Source organism: Harmonia axyridis, chromosome 1, assembly GCF_914767665.1.
Source record: "Harmonia axyridis chromosome 1, icHarAxyr1.1, whole genome shotgun sequence".
Lineage (NCBI taxonomy): Eukaryota > Metazoa > Arthropoda > Insecta > Coleoptera > Coccinellidae > Harmonia > Harmonia axyridis.
The window spans coordinates 69,179,065-69,203,385 of NC_059501.1; the positions used below are offsets into that span (position 1 = coordinate 69,179,065).

The following is a 24,321-nucleotide window of genomic DNA, read 5'->3' on the forward strand; positions in this document are numbered from 1 at the left end:
GTGAATGAACGTTCCATATTAATTCAAAATATATTGAAATAAATACCTAAATATATCAAAAATTCAGAAAACGAACTTCAAGCGCATCAAACGACGTGATGACATTAAGCGAGCAAAAGTTGCCACACCTTGGATTTCAGCAGGTAGATACAGAAAATAATAAATATTCTGCTCATTATAAATTCGACAATTAGGAAAAACATCGGATTCCAAATATTTAAATTTGCATATTTAAATAGGGAATAACTCAAATAAATATATTTCATTCAATATAATATACATTCATAATGATATAGTAAAACTGTAGATTTGAAAATATATCACTTTACGACAAAGGACGAATTCTTCATCAGTGAGTCCTTATGGTTTGACACCCATCCTGGCACAAAATTCGAAAAACAAAGACATTACGCGGAAATAATATAGCAATCGATTCAGAAAACGAGCGCTCAAAAAGCGATGATGTAAAGTTATAAGCTTTTTAGTGCTCGTTCATACATTCGCTAATAGTGCCTTTGCCTATACACACTGGTCAGCTGACTCCATTTCTCGTGTCAACTGAACCGTCTGAACTTCATAAGGACCGTGTCGTTCGTGTAAAGACGTGCCGTAAAAGAGGCCAAAATGTTGTGCGCGCCAAGGAATGGATAAATTCTGATTTTCTCTTGTCGATGATATATTGGCCTTAAGATATCCAGTTTGCTCGATTTTTTTAACGTCTTACCATTTGTACGCTCAGATAGACTGTATGTAATATACGAAACGTATTTACTACAGAATCTAGATTTTTGTAGTGAGTTTTCACAATTGTAACACGTTCAACAATAGATTCATATTGTTAAAATCTAACTTTCAACTAAACATATGTCGCTTCGGATGACAGTTCAGTTTCACATGACAACATACTATTCAACACATATTTTTTCAATAATGTTTTTCAATCAAATTTTTGTACGTGATAAAAACTCACTTCACACATTATTCGCATGATTAAGCATTTTGAATTATTTTAGTGTTTTCGACTAATTGTTTCAATCTAGGTCGGGTATCGATCAAGTTTAGGGTTCATTCTGAATTAATCCGAAGTGTTCAAAAACATTATGAGATATTACTTTTTACAACCGACCCATTAAATTAAATCTTAGATCAGACAGTTTGATTAGAATCTTTCAACCTCCGATATAAAAACCCTTCCTTTATAACAAGAGGAGGCTGGGTGTTTCTGACTTATTAAGTCAGGCGCCAGATATTTTTGATGGCAAGTACAGTAATAAAATAGAAGGTCTCTTCGTGAGGGACAACACCAGTGACATATTAATTAGGTGCCCGATGGAAATGCAGGACACGCCACGGCAAAAAAATCAACAATGTTTCAGGAAAAAACTTGCTCCGATAGGGAAGAAAAATGAATTTCAGATTGTTGATGTTCTGCGGTTGGCCTATAAATAACGTACTCTAGAATATTTCAGCTGAAATACTTTTCAATCCAATTGTTGAAACGACGGGTATTACTGATTTATTTTTTCGAGCACTCGTTTCACGAACATCATTTTGTCAAGATGTCTGTTTCTTTCGAATTTTGTGCAGAGAATAGTCTCAAACGATAAGGTTTGACTTACTCAACGTCCAATTCAATTCTGCTCATCTGTCCGGCCGTGAACACAATAACTCTCAAAAGGAAAAGCCAAGAATTTTGAAAATTTGATGTTGATTCGTTGTTTTCTACTAGAATTTTGTTTTCAGCACACATTCTTGAACCACTTTGACAAGTCTCGATGAATACAGAGTTGTATTCAACTCAATTTGTTACCAAGGGCGTAGACCTTTTTTTCTCTTGGGGGGAGTAACCGAAAAACATTTTTTGGCGGTAATTTTTACTCATATCTGTAATGTGAGAAAGGGAGGGTTGATATCGAAGTTTGAACCAAATAACTCGAAATAATTTTTTTTATTATCAATTCGATTGTTCTTACCTCATCTTATACTGGGTGTTTCTGAATTGAAGTTACGAAGGGAAATGAAAGATTCCTTGGATATTTTCAAGAAATAAAACTCCCATAAACATGAGCCCGCCAACGCTTCGTTTGCGAGATACAAGATGTTTTTTGTAGTCATAGTTTTCAGTGATGCTTATATTAGTTTTTCGAAATCGAATCTTTATAAATCTTCGATACAGAGTGGGTAAATAAGTACCAAAACTTAAAATTAATCTATTCATCACAGCGTACTATCTGGATCTTTCGAATGATTCGGATTTTCCTGAGGATTACTAGAGAGTTGTTTCAATTTTTTTCTCGAAATCGATAGCAGATACGACAAAACTACAACAAGCCAAAACCTTCAAAACAAACATGAGTAGAGTTTTTCTTAACATTTTTTTAAATTACCTTAAAATAGTTCTGGAGGAAAGAAGCAGACACCCTTCCAGAAAAAATCACCCTGTAGATTTGCATTCAAATTTGGCATAACACATGATGCAAACTTTGAATTGGAATATATATGCCAATTCAAGTTGAATATTTTGTGAAAGGAAGGTGCTATAAGAGAAAAACCTGTATCTCAAAAACAAAGCATTTGCGGACTCATGTTATAGGACTTTTTTGCTGAAAATGATCCGAGAAATCTATCATTTTCATTTGTACCTCCAATTCAGAAACACCGTTTACATATAGTCGATTCAAAATTGATACCTTCACAAATAAATTGCAATTTGAATGGAACACAATAAATTGTACAATACAGCCCAGACAATTTTTCGATGAGAATTACTCAGTTATGTCCTTTGACAACTACAGTATTGAAATTTTGTGACGAAAATGATACAAAAAAACGAGAACAATGGATAAGCGTATACCGATGACGTGACGAATGCAAAATCACAGATGGCAAATAAGGGGCGACGCCGACAAAGCGGAGAGATCAAAAATCTTAAAATAATAAACCTCGGACATAGACGTCCTAGTAGTGCAATAAAAGTACTCATCTTGAAAGCGATAATGAACTCATGAACCGTAAAAGTGTCCGATTTTTTCTGCAGTGTCGATTCCAAAGGGAAGTAAAATGATTATTCCCTTATTTTATGGAAAAATTCCGTTCTTAGTCTTCGCGAGAAGTCTGAAATTTTATACTTTAGAAATCTTGGGGGGGGGGGGGGGGGGCTAAAAAAATTTCGTTCTTCGTCTTAGCGAGAATTCTGAAATTTTATTTTTTGGAAATCTTGAGGGGGGTGGCTTATTACCCTCTGGACCCCCCAATTCTACCCCCTTGTTTGTTACAGACACATCGTTGTTTGATTCGATACAAAAAAGGGTAGTAAAGCAAGAAGCAGCTTTCCCTGCATCTAGCCAAGCGAATTCTACCGCTGCTATGTGTTAGAACTTCCGTTGCAGCCCTTCAGGGGTGTTTTCATTCCATAAATTCATCATTTTTGTTATTTCTGTTGAGCTTTATGCTGCTGAACTTCGTTTCCTTCAACAGGGATCCGATTACAGTTTTCGTCGTATATATTCACCAGCAGCTCGCGTTTGCTGAAATACAACACTTTTGAATGGGCCAATAATAACTTTCATGTCTTTATAATATTTTCTTGTAACAACTTACTTCTTAGGTTCTACATTTTCGACCGTAGCTTATTATTTTTTCTTCTCATGTTCACAACCCAATCTTCTAAAATCGACGCCAACTGTCTACATTGATTTCCTTCTAATTGATACTTTCTATAATTACAAAAATCCATAAATGCTTGCCACTCAGTTTTTTAACTGTAAAAAGTATTTTTTGGTATATTTGCTTCTATAATTTCATTAATATTTTCGTCAGTATTATGACCGTAGTGACTCTGTCACACACAATTTTCATTGTGCTGTCAAAAGTTGATGGACTTTTGATTTAACCTCAAACACACATTGACAGAAAAACGACGTGAGCGCCATAAGAAACGATGCGGAAATCAATCGAAAAGGGACTTATATCATGAAAAAAACCAAATTTGGTTCATTTTCGATGTGTTGCATGGCCTCATCAGTGTACCTTGTATTTTGCCACTTTTCAAGATTTAACCTCAAAACGACATTGACAGAAAAACGACGTGAGCGCCATAAGGAACGATGCGGAAATCAATCGAAAAGGGACTAATATCATGAAAAAAACCAAATTTGGTTCATTTTTGATGTGTTGCATGGCCTCATCAGTGTACCTTGTATTTTGTCACTTTGCAAGATTAATGTAGCTGATATAAGACTGATGAGAACTAGAAATGTAATGTTCAAAACTGTTAGAACTCCTCCACTGATAACTGCTTAGTTACTGTTAACGATTTCCTAAAGGTTTCTGAGATAGACCTACTGAATATGAATATCTCAAGAAACTTATTGATCTCCAAGCTGTTATATTGATTTTTAACTCGTAATTTTATATCAGATGAGTTGTTCCTATTTGTGTCCCTATTTTGTATTGTGTTTGTGTCGTGTTATATATTTTTATATTTCATCTTGTTATAGGCACATCTTATACTTTTTATAGATGTTTAGATTCATGATTTTCAGTTATATTTCTTTCACACTGCTACATGTAATTAGGTTATGTCTGTTTGTAACAGTATAAATAAATAAATTAAAATCCAAGAAGGATGGTCCCTTCAGTCGCCACTTTGATCTTAAGGTTCTACAAGAGTGGCTGAACATACGATTCACGAACACACTAATGTTTTAGTCATCTCAGACCAAATCGTGACAATTATTTGAAATAACAAAATCGAAATAAATAATCAAATTGTAGGTATTTATAGCAACGTGATAGAGTAAAAACAGCACATGCGATTTGTGTTTCATATGACCTCAAATTATTAATGATTCCATTTGATATCACTGGAGCAAAAAATTTTCAATATAATGTTCTGATTGCTTGCATTGGATATCATGCAAATACTGGATATTACGTTTTTGACATTCATCTCGGATTTTCTATCGGATTACGATGAAATTTAACATGAAACTTGAAATTGTTATTCAATATACGAAACTCCTTTTTAGAATTTGGTCCTTTACGGCTCAAATATACCTACCTAACGGTTGAGAACCGAACCTTTCCTGAAAATTACAAGTTTATAGGTTTTTTCATTGAAAGATATCGTATTCACCCTTCGACGGTAGTTCGTGATAAAATGATTTACCATTAATATTGATTTATCAATTATTCGTGAAGAATGTCTTTTTCTCTTATTTCGAATCAGTACTGACTGAAATAATGAGTCAATTTCTTTGCTGTTTTTGTGATTATTTATAGAATTTCCTCTTACAGAACAATGAATGTGACCTCACCAAAATCATCCTTGGCAAAACTCGGATTTCATCCAAGACAGAAATCATTGAAGGTGATGGTTTTGGGTCAAGGAGGCGTCGGAAAAACAGGTGAGTGCATTTTAGATCAACAATCGGAATGAAATACGTGAAACATCAAAGAATATTTGAACGGTTCGAAGCAACGCAAACTTGATATTGAGGAAGTAGCTGCAGTTGTAGATGTAAAAAAAAATTGGAAGAATTGATTAATCGGAGGGGGTAAATTTCCAATAAATACGGATTCGTTGGACAAGAAAATGTACTTGACGTGGTATACAGCGTTGGATTGATTGAAAAGGGTATCAACTCAGATCCAGAGCTTTCCAGATAAACTTTTCGATTGGGTATCATGAGAAAACAGAGGGATGAGCTGGTTATCCTTCTAGATTTCAATTTAGTTTCGTTTTTGATATCGAATGCTTTATACAGGGTATTTTATAAGTACGGTAAGACTTTTCAGCGGAGAAGTGGTGCTTTATAAGGTAGTTTGAAAAAGTTAAAAGAGCAGAATTTATAACATATCACAAATATTGTTACCTAAACCAATTCGGTTGAAATTTGGTACAGTTATTTGATAAGGCGCTTTTTTAGCTGTGACAAGATTGAAATTATTAGGTCCAGTGGTGTACCAGTGAGAGGACTAAAGTAAACAATATTGAGGAAAAAAGTATTTGCAATTTTTTTCAGATTGAACAACAGAAAATTCAACATTTTGGTCGTTTCAAATCACGCTTATTTTCAGAGAAAAAACGAAATTCAATACAAATCCTTCTGAATACTATCCATGGTAACATAAAATAAAAACCAAGAGCAAAAAATGAACAATTTCAACCTTATTATTTCAAAACTAACCCGAAAATAATTCAAATGTTATATAAAGGACTTCCGATAAAACTCCAGACAATTTGAAATAGAGAATTAATGAAATTAGCTGCCTAGATTGTAATAAAGTGTAAGTGGGACAAACTTCGGAGAATATTCTTGCAAACTAGAAGGAAAGCGCAACTGAAATATTGTCAGGTTCATAATGTTGGGTGAAAGGTGCAATATTCCATTTTACCACTTCAGTATAGACGCAATATCCCGGCCCTGACTGCTACCCCCCCAAAGGCCGCCACTGGGGTAATCCACTTTGAGTGCGCTCTTGTAAAATTATGTGTGATTAAATTCTGAATCCAACTGGAAGCTATACATTCTTGAACTGCAATTAACATTTAATCACATTTATTCTCCTAATTTATTAGTTAATAACTCTGCTACACAGTAGATCTTTCAGATTTGACTTTTCGAATGTTCGATAAGAAGCGACTCTATAGCGCAATAATTTTAGTTGTCTGATAAATAGTATAATTAGAATAACTGTCTTCAATATTATTTTAAATGGATTTGCATTGAGTGAAGAACGAGTTCAATGAATATACTGGGTGTTTGATTAATCGACGAGATCCTTTGATGAGGTCTTAATAGAGATCATTTGCAATTGAGTCCTGTAGTAGGCGTCAAAAGTTAATTGTTTGCTGAGATATAGCGGTTTTCCGATTTTTTAGAATATCAGTTGTTTCCGAAAAAAAAATTCTGTAAACACTATTAAAGTGTAAGAATATCATTGTTGCTCTCTTGAAAACTGGAAAATGAGGGCTCACTTTAGAAAGGAGAATGGTATAGCTTGACACTTAAAAATGATGGGTGTTGTAGCCATTCTTTTTTTCCAAAATTTAATTTGAATGAGATGTCTATTACTCGAAAAAACTTCATGTAACTTGGCGTACAATTTACTTACAGGGTGGGCAAATAAGCGAGGTAAGCGGCTATATCTCAGGATCCACTCATCGTAGAGACTTGCGGTAAAAAATTTTACAACTAAAGTGTTCAAGAGAACACACTGGAAATTGTTTTGAAGTTCATACCTCTACCGCTAGGTGGCGTATTAGCTACCGTCGAGTAGAAAAATGAATTTTACTCGAAAATGTTTCATATAAAGTTGAAGAAAAAATATCATCACTGTAATCCTTGGAAAATTCTGTATCTTCTTGAATTGTCACTTTCGATTTTACGACATCAAATAAGGGTAGGTGAAAGGGAGAAATCTGACAGATTGAAACGCCTGTAACATCAGTTTGGCTCAACATTTTATGAGCAAATTAGATCTCGTCTGAAAGATAATATCTTGTTGATTGATGACAAAATATATTCATGATAAATTTGTTTTTGCTGCTTTCGATAGGGCGCGCTAAGTCAGAAGTTCATTGTTTTGTTCATTTTACTCCAAAATTTCAAATGAAATGATAGGATTTTCTCAACAGAAACAGAAGTTCTATCAAATTTGCATGAAAAAACCTGCAGGTCGCAAAGCGATCATTTCTGGCGTTCTGAAGTTATGGCCGAAAGAAGATATTCTTCAACTGATGCACTGTGAAAAACCAAATTGTTTCTTTAAGTTCTAGCAGAAACAAAAATCCCATCAAATTTGTATAGAAAAACCAACAGGTCGCAAAGTGATAGCTTCAGGCGTTCTGGAGTTATGGACGAAAAAATATATTCTTCAACTGATGCACTGAAAAACTAAATCGTGTCTTCTTTCGGCCATAACTCCAGAACGCCTGAAGCTATCGCTTTGCGACCTTTTGTTTTTTTTTATACAAATTTGATGGGATTTCTGTTTCTGTTAGAACTTAAAGACACAATTTGTTTTTTCGCAGTGCATTAGATGAAGAATAACTTCTTTCGGCCATAACTTCAGAACGCTTGAAACTATCGCTTTGCGACCTGCAGGTTTTTTCATGCAAATTTGATAGAACTTCTGTTTCTGTTAAAAAAATCCTATGTTGTTATATTGTAAATTTTTTTACCGCAAGTCTCTACGATGAGTGGATCCTGAGATATAGCCGCTTACCTCGCTTATTTGACCACCCTGTACATCGATTCCTTTCGGTTTCATTAGATTTCTGAAAACTTTTCAACTCCATATCATAGTGTCGCGGCATAAACCATGCGGCCATACAAGTATATAATAAGATCCCTGAAGCTTTCAAAGTTATGAACAAAAATAAGTTGAAACATGAAATAAAAGAAAATTTGTACAAAATAGCCTTCAACACTATGAGTGAGTTTTGGATTAGCCATTTTGAATAGTTTGTCATGTATCTAATGTTTGCCTTATACCCGATTATTGACTATCAATATTATGAGATTTAGCCGGGTTGAAACGTTAATTTATTGATTTTATTCAATTTATTTCAATGTTCATTTATTTTAAATTTTTATTTTTTCATATTTACTTTTAATTATTATAGATTTGATTAAACTTATTTTAACTGCTTTGAACTAGAATTTATTGATGTATTGACGCCCCATGGAATATAATGATGGGTTCAAATTATTCACTTGTATTTATTGTGAATGAATAAATAAATGAATAAATAAAATTTTCCGACGTTAAGTGCTTCTCTCAACTAATTACATACAACTCAATGCCTTATGTATCAATGACTGTGTATTATTGTTAGGGTTACAAAAACGTTGAATCACGTTATTTAATTTTTTCGTTCGACTTTTGTCCTATCCCCTGAGAGAGTTGGTACCTTTTCAAAATAAAACAAAGAATTTATGTATGTAATTTGTATACGCCAAGTTCAAGTTATACTGATTCAAATAAAGTTCCGAAAAAACTTGTGACTACTTGAAAGACTTTAAATTAACTATTTCTAAGATGCTATGTGTTTTGGGCAACTATTCTCCATTCTAGAATGAACCCCCATTTCAAAAAAACATGAATTGAACTTTCAGTGCATGAAAGTTCTTACACCATTAACTCTTCTACGAAATATATCCGAGATTTTCTAAAAAATCAAATAACCGCCATTTAGCTCTGGAACCATCCCCTTTTGACCCCTAGTTGTCTGAAACTAATTTGTTGCAAATGACCTCCATTATGACCACTTCGAAGGATAACATCTAATTACCAAACACCCTGTATATTCATGTAGATATTTGAAAATAATCAGGACACAAATGGTATATGAAAGCTTACATGATAAATTTCCGATTTAATATATTGTGTTGAGATGGTTGGACAGTTCTATCCAAATTTTCCGCCATAATCATAAGATTGATGATATTACAAGTGAATCTAATATATCATCTTTCATAAAATTAAGATAGGAGGCTGATAATAACTGCTTCGAGTCTTTGTCGTACGAGTTCGTTTGAATATCGAAAACTAATGAGAGGATATAATTTAATGAATATGTTACAACAGTTTTTATTTTCATAACTGTTTTAGAGTTCTCAACAGATTATTCGAATTATTTATGATCTCTGAGTCCGTAAATTTCCACTTGAGAAGTGGTGAAATATCAGGTTACCAAATGAATTCATGCTGGTTTTAATGACAATATAGTTAATTTTTCAACGAAGTTATTACCAAAGCAATCAATGCCAACATGACATCAATTTTATATTACCGAACATTTTGCATTAAAGAAGTGTCGGTCTCAATATGATTTTCAAAAATATGATGTTTTCTTGGTAGATATCCTATCTCATTTCATCCTATATACAGTTATATATTCTCCAACGCTGACGGATGAATGAACGAGAGAATAAAACATCCCGATTTCACTTCAGCGCTTTTCTAGTGTGGAAGGATACCACACACTTCAATAGAGAAGGAAGCCCTCTGTTAAATTGGCTGAATTTTTAATACTTGCGTTATAGTCCAAGTCATTGCGAACAGAAAGTTCAAAAGACACAAATTTTTCTATAGGCTAGTTTTGACGCTAGAGGCCCCTGAATACTCTCATTTGTTCTCCATTGACCATTGTTAAACAATTCAAAACGTTATCCTGGATATACAGATACTATTGAAATCATTGTTTTTTCTGTTGTTACTTTTGGTCAATTATAGAGTGTGTTCTAGCTATTTTTGAAGTTCAATTACGCGAAAATGGTTACAAATCACCCTAGCGATCTACCATCAAGAAATGTTTATGAATCCTGCTCTGCACCTAATTCTACATCACATTCTGAAAAATATACGCAGTGTTCCTTTCAAAAGAAGGCATAAGTTATATTCGAAATATTTCGTTTTAACTCGTTCATGGAAACTGCATGCTTTCATCTTTCACACTTCTGAAACCGACATTAATTAATAGTGGATATTTTATTTTATCTCACCGGCAACCTGGCTTTTGATCTTTGGTGTCAACTTTGACCCATTTCGTTTGAGCGTTTGTTTCTGCATAATGTTCTTCCGTATTAAATGACCGAAAAATTTAAGTATACGTCACCTGTAATAATTTGTCATTGTCCCGTATTTTTAGATCTCTCAGAATGGATGCATTTGTACGGTGTGGAATCTTTTAAGGAATATGTGCTTTTGGTGGGATTTCTTTCTTAACTTCCGAATTGAAATCAAATCAAACTTATTTCATAGATAGTTACAAGCCAAAAGTAACAATTAATAGTAGAAAAAATACACCAAAAGCATTTGAAAAGAAAGATGTATCCAGTTAAAAAAAACTAATATGTATATTATTATATACCTACATAAATATTGAGAATTCTACGGAAATACATCGGACATCGGATTTTCCATTCTTTTGGAAAATTTCTTTAATTCCATTGACTTGATGTGATGAACCAATGCGACGTAGCATTACACTAGCAAATAATTATTTTTGAAACATGTGAAATTACAACACTTTTTCCAATTGTAGGAAATCAAAGATCAATTTCAGAGCAAAGAACATGAATTTCGGAATAGAAAAGCATAATTCAGTGAAGCAAATTGGATTTGAAAATAGTTAATTTAATTTCAGAAAAATGAAATCGAAAATCAGAGAGTAAGTAAAAGAGTAATAATATACAAGGTGTTCTATTTGAAATAACGAAATTGTTAGTACTTTTTGATATAAGCGGCAAAAGTGCAGCGCTGAAAATATTTTATATTTATGGAGCAATGGTTCTTTCCCAAGAAACCAAATTCTCAAATGAATCATACTCCCCGTTCTCCATGAAAGTCTAGTCTAGGGTACCATTGACATTGGCCTTCCCTGTATTTCAGGAAAAGAAAAGATGCATCACAGGTAATACTTATGTTTATCATTTTTCTTAATTTTGAAGTACCTACCTACATGTAACCAATTATGAATTACAATTTCCTATTTCTGAATTTCTAACAATCAAATCTCAATTCCAATTGCTATTTTGAAATACAAATTACTGTTTCTGAATATAAAGTTCTTTGTCTGAATTTCAAATTCCCTGTTCTGAATAACAACTCCCAACACTGAGTTACAAAATCCTTCTTCTGAAATTCAATTTGCTTTTCTCAAATACAGTTCTTTCTTCACTTTCTAAATCACAATTGGATATTGGATAATATTAGAAAAAAATGGCCAGAATTGAAAAAAATTTGGGGAATAAAGAATCCACCATTTTGAAGCCGATGGCTCACTACTTTGCCGCAAATTGCTGAAAACATGGCTGAAATAAACAATTAACACGACGTATTCACTCAACCCTCCTCATTTGTAAAAATATAAGTTCTTTTATAGATCTAATGAATGAAATATACCACGCAAACAACGTTGGAACATGAGATTGAGCTATCATCATTATCTAGTTATTAAAAAGACGGTTTAAGGTTAAAAGTAGGATCTTGTGTGCCACAATACAATTCTTCTTATTATACCGATCACATTTTCCCAGAAAAACTTCTCATATCACATACATTGGATCAACGAAGGTTTTCCTATTTATATCGAAAATTATTATCGTTCGCAATTCTCATGGCGTTTGAAGTATTTGGAATATAAGTTTTCGGGAATGATTCGAAAACAGAAAGTTTATCCCTCAATCGATTCATTTCTTCGCAAGCCAGGAAAGTTAAAATCCATAAACTGAAAGTATAATCAAACTCATATTATGTTGGCTTGTTTCAGGAAACTTTCGCCAATATGGTTCTAGAGTTCTAGACCGAAAAGTTAGTTGTGGAATTCGAGCAAATACACGTGGCTATGACAAACTGTTGACAATCTCGAATTCAAAAATAGAACTGAAGATATCTACAGGCGTTTTGGTTTATTTGATGAGCGAAAGTTATCAAGTGAAAGTGAATACGAAGAATATTTGTATAACATAACTAAATCTCAACAAGTAAGAATGATTTCATGAAATAAAAATGACAGATGACGTGAAAATAGGAACCCATTTCCAGAAATGGTTGCAGCGTGCTACCAGGTGCTGCGTAACTATGGATCATAGAGCTATAATAAATTTTCTCTATTTCAGTATCGTAATGAATTCATTACAGTTCTAAAAACAGTGCTGTAATGAACTCATTACAGCATTGTTTTCAGTTATAGTTTTCGTTTTGTGATTGTCTGTACTGACTTCCAATCCTATCAAATTTCAACAAACGTCAATAATTGTCAATATAATATAATTTGGATAGAGTGAAATGATTTACATTATTCGCAATTTCTCTTAATTCTGGTGATGTTGAATCGATTTCGTCAGACATTAATGAATTTGATGCTTAATTTTAAATTATTTCAAAATTCGAACCGTGCTATTCATATTCAAATTCCGTAATTTGTCAATTTTCGTAAAAGTCACACCAATTGTCAAGATACAATGGAAAAGTCAGTAGGATATATAATCTGAATTTTTCATTAAATTTCGAAAATATTTCACACAACTTGACTGAATTAGAAAAAAAATTGTTTAATACTCGTTGCAGAAGGCACTATTTCCTCTGATTGACAGCAAATATTAATTTTGCAGACGCATATCAATCAGTAAAGTATTCCTTTTCCTGCCTAGGCAACAAAATAATCATTTTTAATGAGAATAAAACATTTTCTGACAATCAAGATTTTTTACCATCTCTCTTACATGTGAAAATTCAATCGAATGAAACAAAAAAAACCGTTTCAAGGATTGAATTGAGATTCACTGGGATTTTTGTGTTGATATTGAACTGTAAAACGCACACTCAACATTGATGATTTTTTTGATATTTTCAATTCAGCGCTTGATTATCCAAAAAGCCTCCAAAGCCCTTTTTTATCAACTTTTCAAATTAATGTAGAGACGAAGAAAATTTTTTTCCGAAAATACCATAGCTGCTTCTTGTAGAGAATTCATTCAAGATTTCAAAACATCCCCTAAATTTTCTGTGCAGACATTGATTTGTGATATATTGATGGTTAAAGACAAAAAGGTCCTTTTCAATTCAAAGTTCGATATTTCAGAGATATATTGTAATAATTTACGAAAACAATATCCTACATATATCATTATAAAGAATCGAAAAAGAAATTATATGTTCAACTCGGCAGGAAAGTAGATTGACTGCCTTTGCTGAATTCCTAGCCTCACTATGCTCGGCTATGAACCATCAGCCGCGGCAGTTTATATACTATTTTGCTACCTAGTAAAATAAATAACTATTTCCCCCGATTGACAGCAAATATTAATTTTGCAGCCACATATCAATGAGCAAAGTATTACTTTTCCTGCCTAGTAAGCAAAATAAGGACTTACCTGCCTAGGCAGCAAAATTATTATTTTTAATGTGCAAGTAGTTACGAATGTAGGACTGGCCGCAGAAAAAAAAATTTCATTACTAACAAATCTTCATATTTGATTTTGTTATACAATCTAGAAATCTAGAAGGCGACATTGTTGACGAAACGGTAAGAATAAATTCCATAGAGAATACCGAGAGGAAATCATGGATGGTAAAATTTTCTCATAAGAAGTCCCTCTCGGTAAGAATCTTATCAAGACATGATAAGATTTTTTATGGTAACCATGATACAAGAAAAGGAAAATTCCGCTGAATTCGACGGCAGTATATAATGAGATTTTCCTCCCAGTCCAATATCCGTATAATACCGCTTGAATTACACATAAACAACGAGGAAACCAACATTTCTTCCATTTGCGAAGAACACATAACGCGTGTAATCCCTACCGATGAAATCCTCGACTATAACTCGTGAAAATGCAATATATTTCATAGCGATCCTAATCCTGCAGGAATTTTCGTAAAGCACTTACGACAACTTGTTGAGAAAGGCATTACTGGGAGGGAGGGTGGCATCCATTGACTCCTACGTTGAAGTGGCGGTTGGAGCCAGAGTCATTCGATTCATAGGCCATCGTGGGGAAACAAAATTAATAAAAAGTTCTGCTGAACTGCTTCCGTATCAAATGATCCAGAAAGAAACGTTCAACCTCAATAGGTCAGAGTGAAATTGAATGTATTGACAAAACGATTTTCATTCCGTTGAAACCGTTTATTGCTCTCGGTGGTACACAGGGTGTTAGGTAAACACGCGGCAATAATTTAGGAGGACTATTTTAAAGGTACACTAGGGGAATAAATAAAAGGAGCAAAATAAAATTCGAAATTTTAAGAGTTTGTTCAATGGTCGTATCTCAATTTGAAAAGAAACTTTTTGAAGCTTGAAGTTTATAGTTTAGAGATCTCATGATGAAAACATTTTGCAAGCAGAATGTACCACTCAATCCTAATGAATACAGTGTCTAAAATGTCTGCGAAATTTTTTAAGTTTTTATTTTTGGCCTACAGACTTGTTAATTTTTCTTTCAACTTAACCATTATATGGATGAGATAACTTGATCATTCAGCTTCAATATCCTTTTTTCAAAATTTCGATACGAGCATTTCTCTCTGAAATATCGAACTTTGAATTGAAAATGACTTTTTTGTCTTTAACCATCAATATCTCACCAATCAATGTTTGCACAGAAAATTTCGAGGATGTTTTGAAATCTTGAAAGAATTCTCTACAAGAAGTAGCTAAGGTATTCTCGGAAAAAAATTTCTTCGTTCTCTACATTAATTTGAAGAGTTGATGAAAAAGGGCTTTTGGAGGCTTTTTGAATAATCAAGCGCTGAATTGAAAATATCGAAAAAACCATCAATGTTGAGTATACATTTTTCAGTTCAATATCACCACAAAAATCCCAGAGAATTTCAATTCAATCCATGGAGCGGTATTTTCGTTTCATTCGATCCAATTATCAAAAAAATAAAAAAAATTAAATTTTCTGTGCAAACATTGATTGGTGAGATATTGATGGTTAAAGACAAAAAGGTCCTTTTCAATTCAAAGTTCCATATTTCAGAGAGAAATGCTAGTATCGAAATTTTGAAAAAAGGTTATTGAAGCTGAATGAACAAGTTATCTCATATAGTGGTTAAGTTGGAAAAAAGTCTGTAGGCCAAAAATAAAAACTAAGAAAATTTCGCAGAAATTTTGGATACTGTATTCATTAGGATTGAGCGGTACACGTTGCTTGAAAAATATTTCCCTCATGACATCACTGAACTATAAACTTCCAGCTTCAAAAATCTTTTTTTCAAATTGAGATACGACCATTGTTATCGAAAATACAGCCATTTGGAAAACAGCTTAAAATTCAGAATTTTATTTTTATCCTTTATTTTATGCCACTAGTATATTTCATGCCCTGATTATTTTTGAAAAAGTGCTTTGTTGCGAAGATATAGGTTGAACATTCTCAACGAATACAATAAATATACATTTATTTTACCTATAATAATAATTTTAAAATACCGATATTGTATTCGTTGAGAATGTTCAACCTATATCTTCGCAATAAAGCACTTTTTCAAAAATAATCAGGGCATGAAATATACTAGTGGAATAAATTAAACTACACTGGACGTATAAAGTAAAAAACATATTGAAAAAATTGCTTCTCACCAACTAAATTTTGTATGTTTTTGTATTTTGTGTTTTTATAGTTTGTATACATATGTCGAATTTGTAAAGATTCATTAACGTTTGTATAGTTGTAAACAATTGTCAGTGAAGTCCTATATCTTGGCTCGCTATAAGAATGCCGAGAAGGCTGATATGCATTTTATGCTAGGCGACTATAGATTGAACGATTTCCTAACCGCATTACACCCGATGGAAAAATATAACAAAGCATTCATCAACGTCTTCAAGGAACGGGAACATTAAAGCCAAGTGGAAACCCAGGAAAGCCAAGGACTGTAAAAACGGTAGAAGTGAGAGACAATATTCTAGACATCATAGAAGAAGATCCGGGTACTCTTACGCGAAAACTTGCAAATACTTTGAAAGTAAGTAATTGGAAAATTCTGGGAGATAATTTATGGTCCCCATATCACATTCAGCGCGTTCAAGCACTTCTTACTGTAGATTTTACTCCACGTATTGCATTTTGTCTATCGCTTTTGTATATACAATGATCAACTACTTACGCTGATTCTTTTTACCGATGAAGCCATTTTCTCGCAAAATGCAATGAGGAATTTTCACGATAACCTAAAGTGGGCTGACGACAATCCACATGAGATTTGTGGAAATCGTTTTCGACCAGACTCCAGAGTTTTTAACAATATACGGAGATCGCTGGATTGGTCGAGGTGGACCCACGTAAGACCTTATCGATCCCCGGACTTAAACCCCCTGGATTATTTCCTATGGGGCCATCCATGTCATTAGTTCATATGTTCTACTTAGGCCTGTGGAAGATCACAAAGATTTAAGTAATCGGATAATTGTTGGGTGTAACTCAATCATTATAATATTTCTTTGTATCATATGCAACACCTAAATGGTGGTGGCAAAAATATTCAATTTTCATGGTTATCTTTATGAAGCAACTTTTTATATCCAATTACTGAATAATAAACGTAATTTCATTAGAGTCATAATGAAATTTACACCGATTATAACTTTCTTCGAATTGTTGCTGCCCCTATGCTCCACTCAAGCATCCCAAGCTGCGATAGCACCACTAGCACCTATGATTATATCAAGTTAATTTCACGACATTCAGACAATTTTTCAATTTCTTTTTTCGTTTTTGAGCATTTCTCGATAGCTCAAAAGCGAGAGCCTAGGACTAGTAATTCGGAGGTTGCCGGTTCGAGTCCCGCTCGGGGAGGTACTTTTTCCATAATTGAAAAATTGTCTGAATGCCGTGAAATCAATTTAATATGTTGATATACAGACGTTAAATCATTATTTACCTATGATTGTGTAGGAAAATTTGTTTTTTCACTATATTCAAAATTATAAATTAATAAACGATCAAGTAGAAATCTACTACTTGATTGTAAAATAACGTTTTGAAGAATCATGCGCAATTTCGAAAAAAACTACATTCGGATAAGAACAAGCTCTTGTGTCCAATTCAGTGTTTTTTTTTTCATTTTCCAAGAAACCGAGTAATAGGAATTATACAGCCTAATCTCAAAAACCAATTAAATCCCCACAAATGAATTGATTTCAAACAATAGTTTAATTGAAAATTGAGTTATGTATTCATTATCTCTAAATTCGCTGAATTTGTCACTGATAACTTTTTTTCCTAGATTTATCTTAAGTCGAAATAATTGAACTTATCGTTTTTCGAACGAATTGATTGGAAACTCATTCAATATAGCAATATTTCCTATACATCTTCATTAGTCGGATAGATGTCACTCTGGCAAATTCCTCATTCAGCGCTACGCTTCTGCGACGGGCTTATCGGCTGAACATGGAGATCGTACCTTATTAAATTTGTCTCTCTCAAATCCTCCCACTCATTGGATTTCAGAATCATCAAGGGACGTTCGCAACGAGAAAGTTGTTCGCTCGGCCCTTCTTAATGACAGCCATTCTTGTGCAACATCAAAGGGAACTCGACCCATATATGTTGTGTTTTTTTGATCTTGTAAGCGAGCTCGACATTATTTCTAGTTAGCATTCAACGTTGCTAGGTTATAACAAGAGGAATCTGGTAGCAGTTTGCTACCCATCAGGCAATTTGTTCGATATTGGATTCGTTTAAAACTCCATCGGCTCCTCATCATATAGAGTTATTTCCTATTTGCATTCAGAATACTCGTTTGAACGGTCGAGATTCTAGAGAATTCGATGAGAATCAAGGAACGTATGGCCAACACAACTGGGCTTCCCATTATCGTACTAGTGAATACTTCTTACGAAGGGGGCTTCCAATCTACCGCGAAACATATCGGGATTGTGAAAATCCCCAATTTATATCAACTTTTGTATAATAGTATATTCTAAAACACGTTCCAGAATGGGTTTCTATTACAACACGAATGCGAAGTTTTCTGGAGTATCGTCGAAATTTAACGAATGACACCATCGTGGAGAGGTGTCACTGCTGCAACGCGGAGACTCCTATGAATCCGCCGGGGACAAGGTAAAGAGTGGCACTACACCTATAACGCCATCTCTTTAGTAGACAGCATCACTAAAATGATAATTCCCGAACGGAAAGGCCTAGAAACTTAAAACTTGCAGTGTACATTCATATCTTGAATATGGGAGTTAGGTATTTCAATGGTGAAAACTTAATTAGAGGTTCCGTGAAAATGGCCATATAAAAAGTTCTTTTATCCTTCTAATTCGAACAACGTATGGTACGAACTTAGGTGTAACACATATATCCTTAATTTAACACATTTCCTTTCAATTTATGCTTGTGAAACATAATGAGGACAAAATATGCAGTCTAATATTCTGGCAGCATTTGATGACAAAGAGATAATTTAGAAGCTCCGGTTCAACCATGCTCTGACATTTTTGGCGGGAATGAAACACGCTATACGCTTGGAAACTCGTAAACAATTCATGATAATTATCCTAGGAATGAGGTACCAGACTATCTATCGCGGGTAGTTTCAGCAAGGGTAGTCAGAATTTCATGCTACGTGTATGCTTCAGTAGAAGGAGTGAAAGTCTCAGGATTGGCAAATAAATAGTTGTGAATATGACAAATATAATTACTTACTATTTATTAACATTATTTCTGTATTTTTTTCAGCAATGGTTGTAAGGTTTATAACGAGAAGATATATAGGAGAATATGATCCTAGTTTAGAGAAGATATATACTTATCATACTGTTATCGACAATGAAATGCTGTGCTTCGATGTCTTGGACACCGCTGGTCAACTCAATGTAAGTAGAGTTCAATATCTTTTCTACCTTATTGTTTGTATGATTGTGTTGGTTTGGATTTCTATCTAAATAAAATTAATAAATGGTAGAATAAATTCTGAGTTAAATAACTCTAATTATTTAGTATCTTGGATTGGATCCGAATTCTATCAATATCTGTTGAAATGAAAAAAAAGCTTAGTGTCATGTTCATTCCCAATCATTTTTATTTCGTTTTAACCTTGAATTATATTTCTCAAAAATATATAGGACAAAAAGCAAAGAAAGTTAGTAGGTATCTAAAGATGAATCAGTATTACAATTTCTCATCTGAAAGCTGCTTATAGTAGGTAAGTTATTCCTTACCAATCACACAAAAACCTTCATGGCTGTCAAACCTAACTTGTCCACAATTACCGCCAGCTCACCGAGTTTCGACCACTACCGTTTTCGCTTGACGTTGTCGTAAGTGATCCACTTTTCATCGCCAGTCGCCAACTGCTCCGAAAATGGGTCGATTTTGTTATTAACTTGTGTGGTATAGTATATCCAAAGCCACTTGAACTAGTCCATAAAAACGCTTGGCCAGATGTCCCTTAAAAGTGAACACCGCGATCCGCTAAATACCGGGGTTTATTTGAAGGTATTTTCAGGCAATAAACTCACTTGCGCCAAAGAAATTTCGGGAAACTTGGACAATCCCTGTATAATCGAATTATTCTGGCTTCCTCCAACTAATTTTGAATATACTATATCTATACATCCAGCTTCTTCTTGAGACCAGCAAATGATTCCAAACGGTTTTTTCGTGTAATCTTAAGCTCAGTCGTAACAGTGCTTACCTGACGGTCGGACTCGACAATATCCATGATTTGATCGATATTTTCGACAATTGACCTTCCAGTGCGTGGAGCATCTTTGACATCGAAATTACCGGAACGGAAACAACGAGACCAAAATCGCGCGTGATTAGCTGTTACAGAATCCGGCCAATAAACACTTTTTATATTTTCAGCTGCTCGGCTTGCATTTTTGCCTTCATCGAAGGAAAACTGTACAAAACAGCGCATTTTATCTTTTTGTGTCCATCTTTGAAGCGCGCTCAAACTAAACTGAGTCAACTTATCACAAAACTAACAGAAAAGTTTTTATAGTACGAAATCTCATCTAGTGAAATCCGATCGGACTTATACAACGCGAGATACAGATAACTTATGCCATCTATTGGAAAATAAATCATTTTTTTCTAATACCACACTTTTTCTATGACAAAGGCCATTTTAAAAAGACACAAAATCAAATAAGTATAATAATACTTTCTTGGAAGTGTCGGGTAGTAAAGTTACTATTGTTAAATTTGCTGCTTCTCTTATGCTTGTTGGTGTCAATTCAATTCACTATCACTATCACTATCTACATTATTTGATATCTTGAAAATAACAACAAAATTTTCTGCACAAACTGTGACAAACTGATGAAATTTGTTTTTCGGTGTCCTATCACAAAACTCTGTTCTGTGGTCCTATTCTATGAGCTACCTCAGCTTTTGTTATTGAAAATAGCAGATAGAAATATTTCATCTCGCATTTGTTGCCTAGCAACCAGTGAAAAATTAAATTCGGTACAAAATGTAGCTTATTAGTCGATATGAACATTTTTCGATGTTGTAGAAAAAATATGATCTCATATATCTGAGCAGATTAGGCTTATTATTTTGGCACAAATGGGGATTATTTGGTTGGAATATTTTTCAATATTCCATGGTTTTGAGGATGTGATGATCTTTTGAATATCAATTTTGCATGAAGCTCAAAATTTTCATTTTATATCAACACCCAAAATCTCAACTCCGTATATGTTTTGTGGTAACGGAAATATTGGGTGAATTTTTTTATATTCTGTTTGAATATGCTATGCTTCGATTATTATTTTCAATTTCATTTCACTTTCAGATTGTCATTTCGATCTGATCTGCAGTATTGGAATTAACAGGAAAACAAAATTTCGAGTGGCCATATTTGGTCGAATTAGTTCAATAATGCACATTAATAAACTCAACTCCGTCATTTCACCCAAACTGAAAATTAGTTTCTCGGTCCTTCGGTTCGAGAGTTCTCGTGTTTACGGCCGGACAGATTGGCCAGACAGATGGACTTCCTTGAATTGACCAGGAATTCGTCATCAGAAAGTAAAACCAAAAATCAAAATTTGAAAAATACAGATATGATTTATGGAAATTCCATTATTTTGAACGTTGTTACGGTTTCTTCCGGAATTTCAACATAGATAATCCAGATAGCAGCAGAGATTTCGTATAATTTTGGGCTTTTTGAGGTTCGTGAGTGTTAAATACAATTAAAAAATAATGAGATCAGCACACAAACGAAGCTGCGGTACAATCTGAGTAAATAAATCCTGAATAAATTAACAAATATTGGACTGTCTAATTGGATGGGAGACTTTTTCATTGTTACATCCGTGGGAGGATTCTAGGATTCGGTATGGGAATTGCGTAGATTGAAAATATCGTTCACTCCTTTCTTGAACAGATTCCAGTATCATTTCGTCACAATGTCCGTAATTTTCAAATTTGGAACCGCGAATGGTCTCAAATTCCTCCTCGAATTCAATCTATGAGTCCCACCGCACTTTCAGATTAGGTTCGTATCTTAAATGGATGAAACGAACTAGGGGTTCCATTCAATATTTTATTTTCTAAATAATTTTAAAATACGGTTCAGGTTGAAATTTAGCATTTTTATGTAGAATAATTATTTCATAGATATAATTCAAGAAGACCGTCAAAAAACAAAATGATCGAGTTGAAATTTTGCGTGTATGTTTAGTTCAGAATAAGAATTTCTAGCTATGTGATATACGTCATTTCACCCAAACTGAGAATTAGTTTTTAGGTCCTTCAGTTCGAAAGTTCTCCTGTTTACGGCCGGAACGAATGGCCAGAAAGATGGACTTTTTCGAATTGACCAGGAATTTGTCATTAGAAAGTCCAACCTTATCGTTTGTGACTCAAAATTTATTTATTTATTCATTCAAATGGAGTACATGGAGAATTAAATAAATAATCGAAAGTTAAGTCTGTTTTTAATTAATTTACCTTTTTTTTTCAATAATATTCCTTTTTCGCTTCCCCTAATCCATCTTTTTCCCTATTGTGACTTTAACAAATAATAACAAAGCCCGGTATCAAATGTAATGTCATAGCAAGCAGCAAAATTACCTGATAGCGGGGTTCCTAGTTTCAACTGAGTTAAGTAGGGCATCGGTAAAATGATGAAAATACCTAGTTTTATGGGCATAAGATTCGTGTATTGTACCATTTCTAAATCTGTCTAAAATGCCCAATTTTTTGATGTTACTTGCTCGTTTTGTTTCAAGGATTTTTTTTCACAGCAGGTGTCCAAAGTCGAAGTTCTCGTTTTGCTAGCAATTGAAATCAAGATTTATCCATTAATTTACGGAAATCCACATAACTTTTTGACAGAATCATACTCATGTCATCTTTAACAACTATTTAAGATTCCATTACAACAAAAAAAATAAGCTTCGAGAGCTTTCCAGCAGAATTCTGACCCTGACAATGTTAAAAAAGGTGAAAATTCACTAAAAAACGTAATTTGGTAATAACTCGAAAACCATGCAACTTTTACTGGAGTCATGTTAGGCTGGTTAGGTCCCTCTTTAGCTGACCTACCTCCGGTGTCACTGTGACGTGCCACTTATGGGACACCCTGTATAATGGGACGTTGAAGGTGAATATATCTACAAGCTCGCTACAGTCAGTGACATTTGAAATTTTGTATATGAACTTCACATCTCTTATCATTCGTTGATCTGTAAGGCTTAATAATTTCAAATTCTTTATAATTTTTACCTTGTAATTAATGCTATTTTGATGAAATTTCCTATTTATATGCCCTTATGAGCTTATTCTGAACATTTTCCAACCGATTGATATAAATATTATAGCACGGGTTCCAAATAATTGATCCAAAGGTTAGAATACTTTGCACATATGCTATATACAGAGTTCGGATAGATTGGCATTGACGAAAATTATTACAAACTCTTATTATGAAGCCTAGCATCTTATGAGCTTTTTTGGAAATGTAATTGATGTGGTGATCAAAAATGAGCTTAGAATCATATAGAATTTGAAAAAGTACAGATATGATTAATGGAAATTCCATTATTTTGAACGTTGTTACGGTTTCTTCCGGAATTTCAACAATGAAAAGACCTAAATTTATAATCCTCTAAATGGACATGCCATCCACACAGATAATCCTGATAGCAGCAGAGATTTCGTATAATTTTGTGCTTTTTGAGGTTCGTGGGTGTTAAATATAATTAAAAAATAATGAGATCAGCACACAAACGAAGCTGCTGTACAATCTGAGTTAATAAATCCTGAATAAATTAACAAATATTGGACTGTCTAATTGGATGGAAGACTTTTTCATTGTTATATCTGTGGGAGGATTCTAGGATTCGGTATGGTAATTGTTTAGATTGAAAATATCATTCACTCCTTCCATGTACAGATCCCAGTATCATTTCGTCACGATTAACGTAATTTTCAAATTTCGAACCGAGAATGGTCTCAGAATGTTTGACCAACTGATGACGAATTCCTCCTCAAATTCAATCTATTAGTCCCACCCCACTTTCAGGGTAGATTCGTATCTTAAATGGATGAAATGAACTAGAAGTTCCGTAAATAAGGCCATTCAATAAATAATAAACTTTTTTATTATTATAACTATTCAATATTGCATACTCTGAATAATTTTAAAAATACGGTTTCGTTTGAAATGTATCATTTTTATGTAAAATAATTATTTCTCAGATATAATTCAAGAAGAACATTAAAAAAACAAACAGATCGAGTTGAATTTTAGAGTGTATATATTTATAATAAGAATTTCTAGCTACGTGAAATATGTCGTGTTGTTTGGAGAATAAGGTTA

The 24,321-nt window shown here is 33.6% G+C and overlaps 1 protein-coding gene across 3 annotated transcripts in view; it reads left to right on the top strand.

Annotated features, from left to right (window-relative positions):
* Positions 1-24,321, top strand: part of LOC123671033 (ras-related and estrogen-regulated growth inhibitor) — a 122,668-nt gene that overhangs the window by 67,429 nt on the left and 30,918 nt on the right. For all 3 annotated transcript variants that reach the window (XM_045604675.1, XM_045604674.1, XM_045604676.1), the window contains exons 2-3: positions 5,299-5,408; positions 19,218-19,354. In XM_045604675.1, coding sequence (XP_045460631.1) covers positions 5,303-5,408; positions 19,218-19,354 — 243 coding nt within the window. In that variant the 5' untranslated portion in view covers positions 5,299-5,302. The remainder of the gene's footprint in view (positions 1-5,298; positions 5,409-19,217; positions 19,355-24,321) is intronic.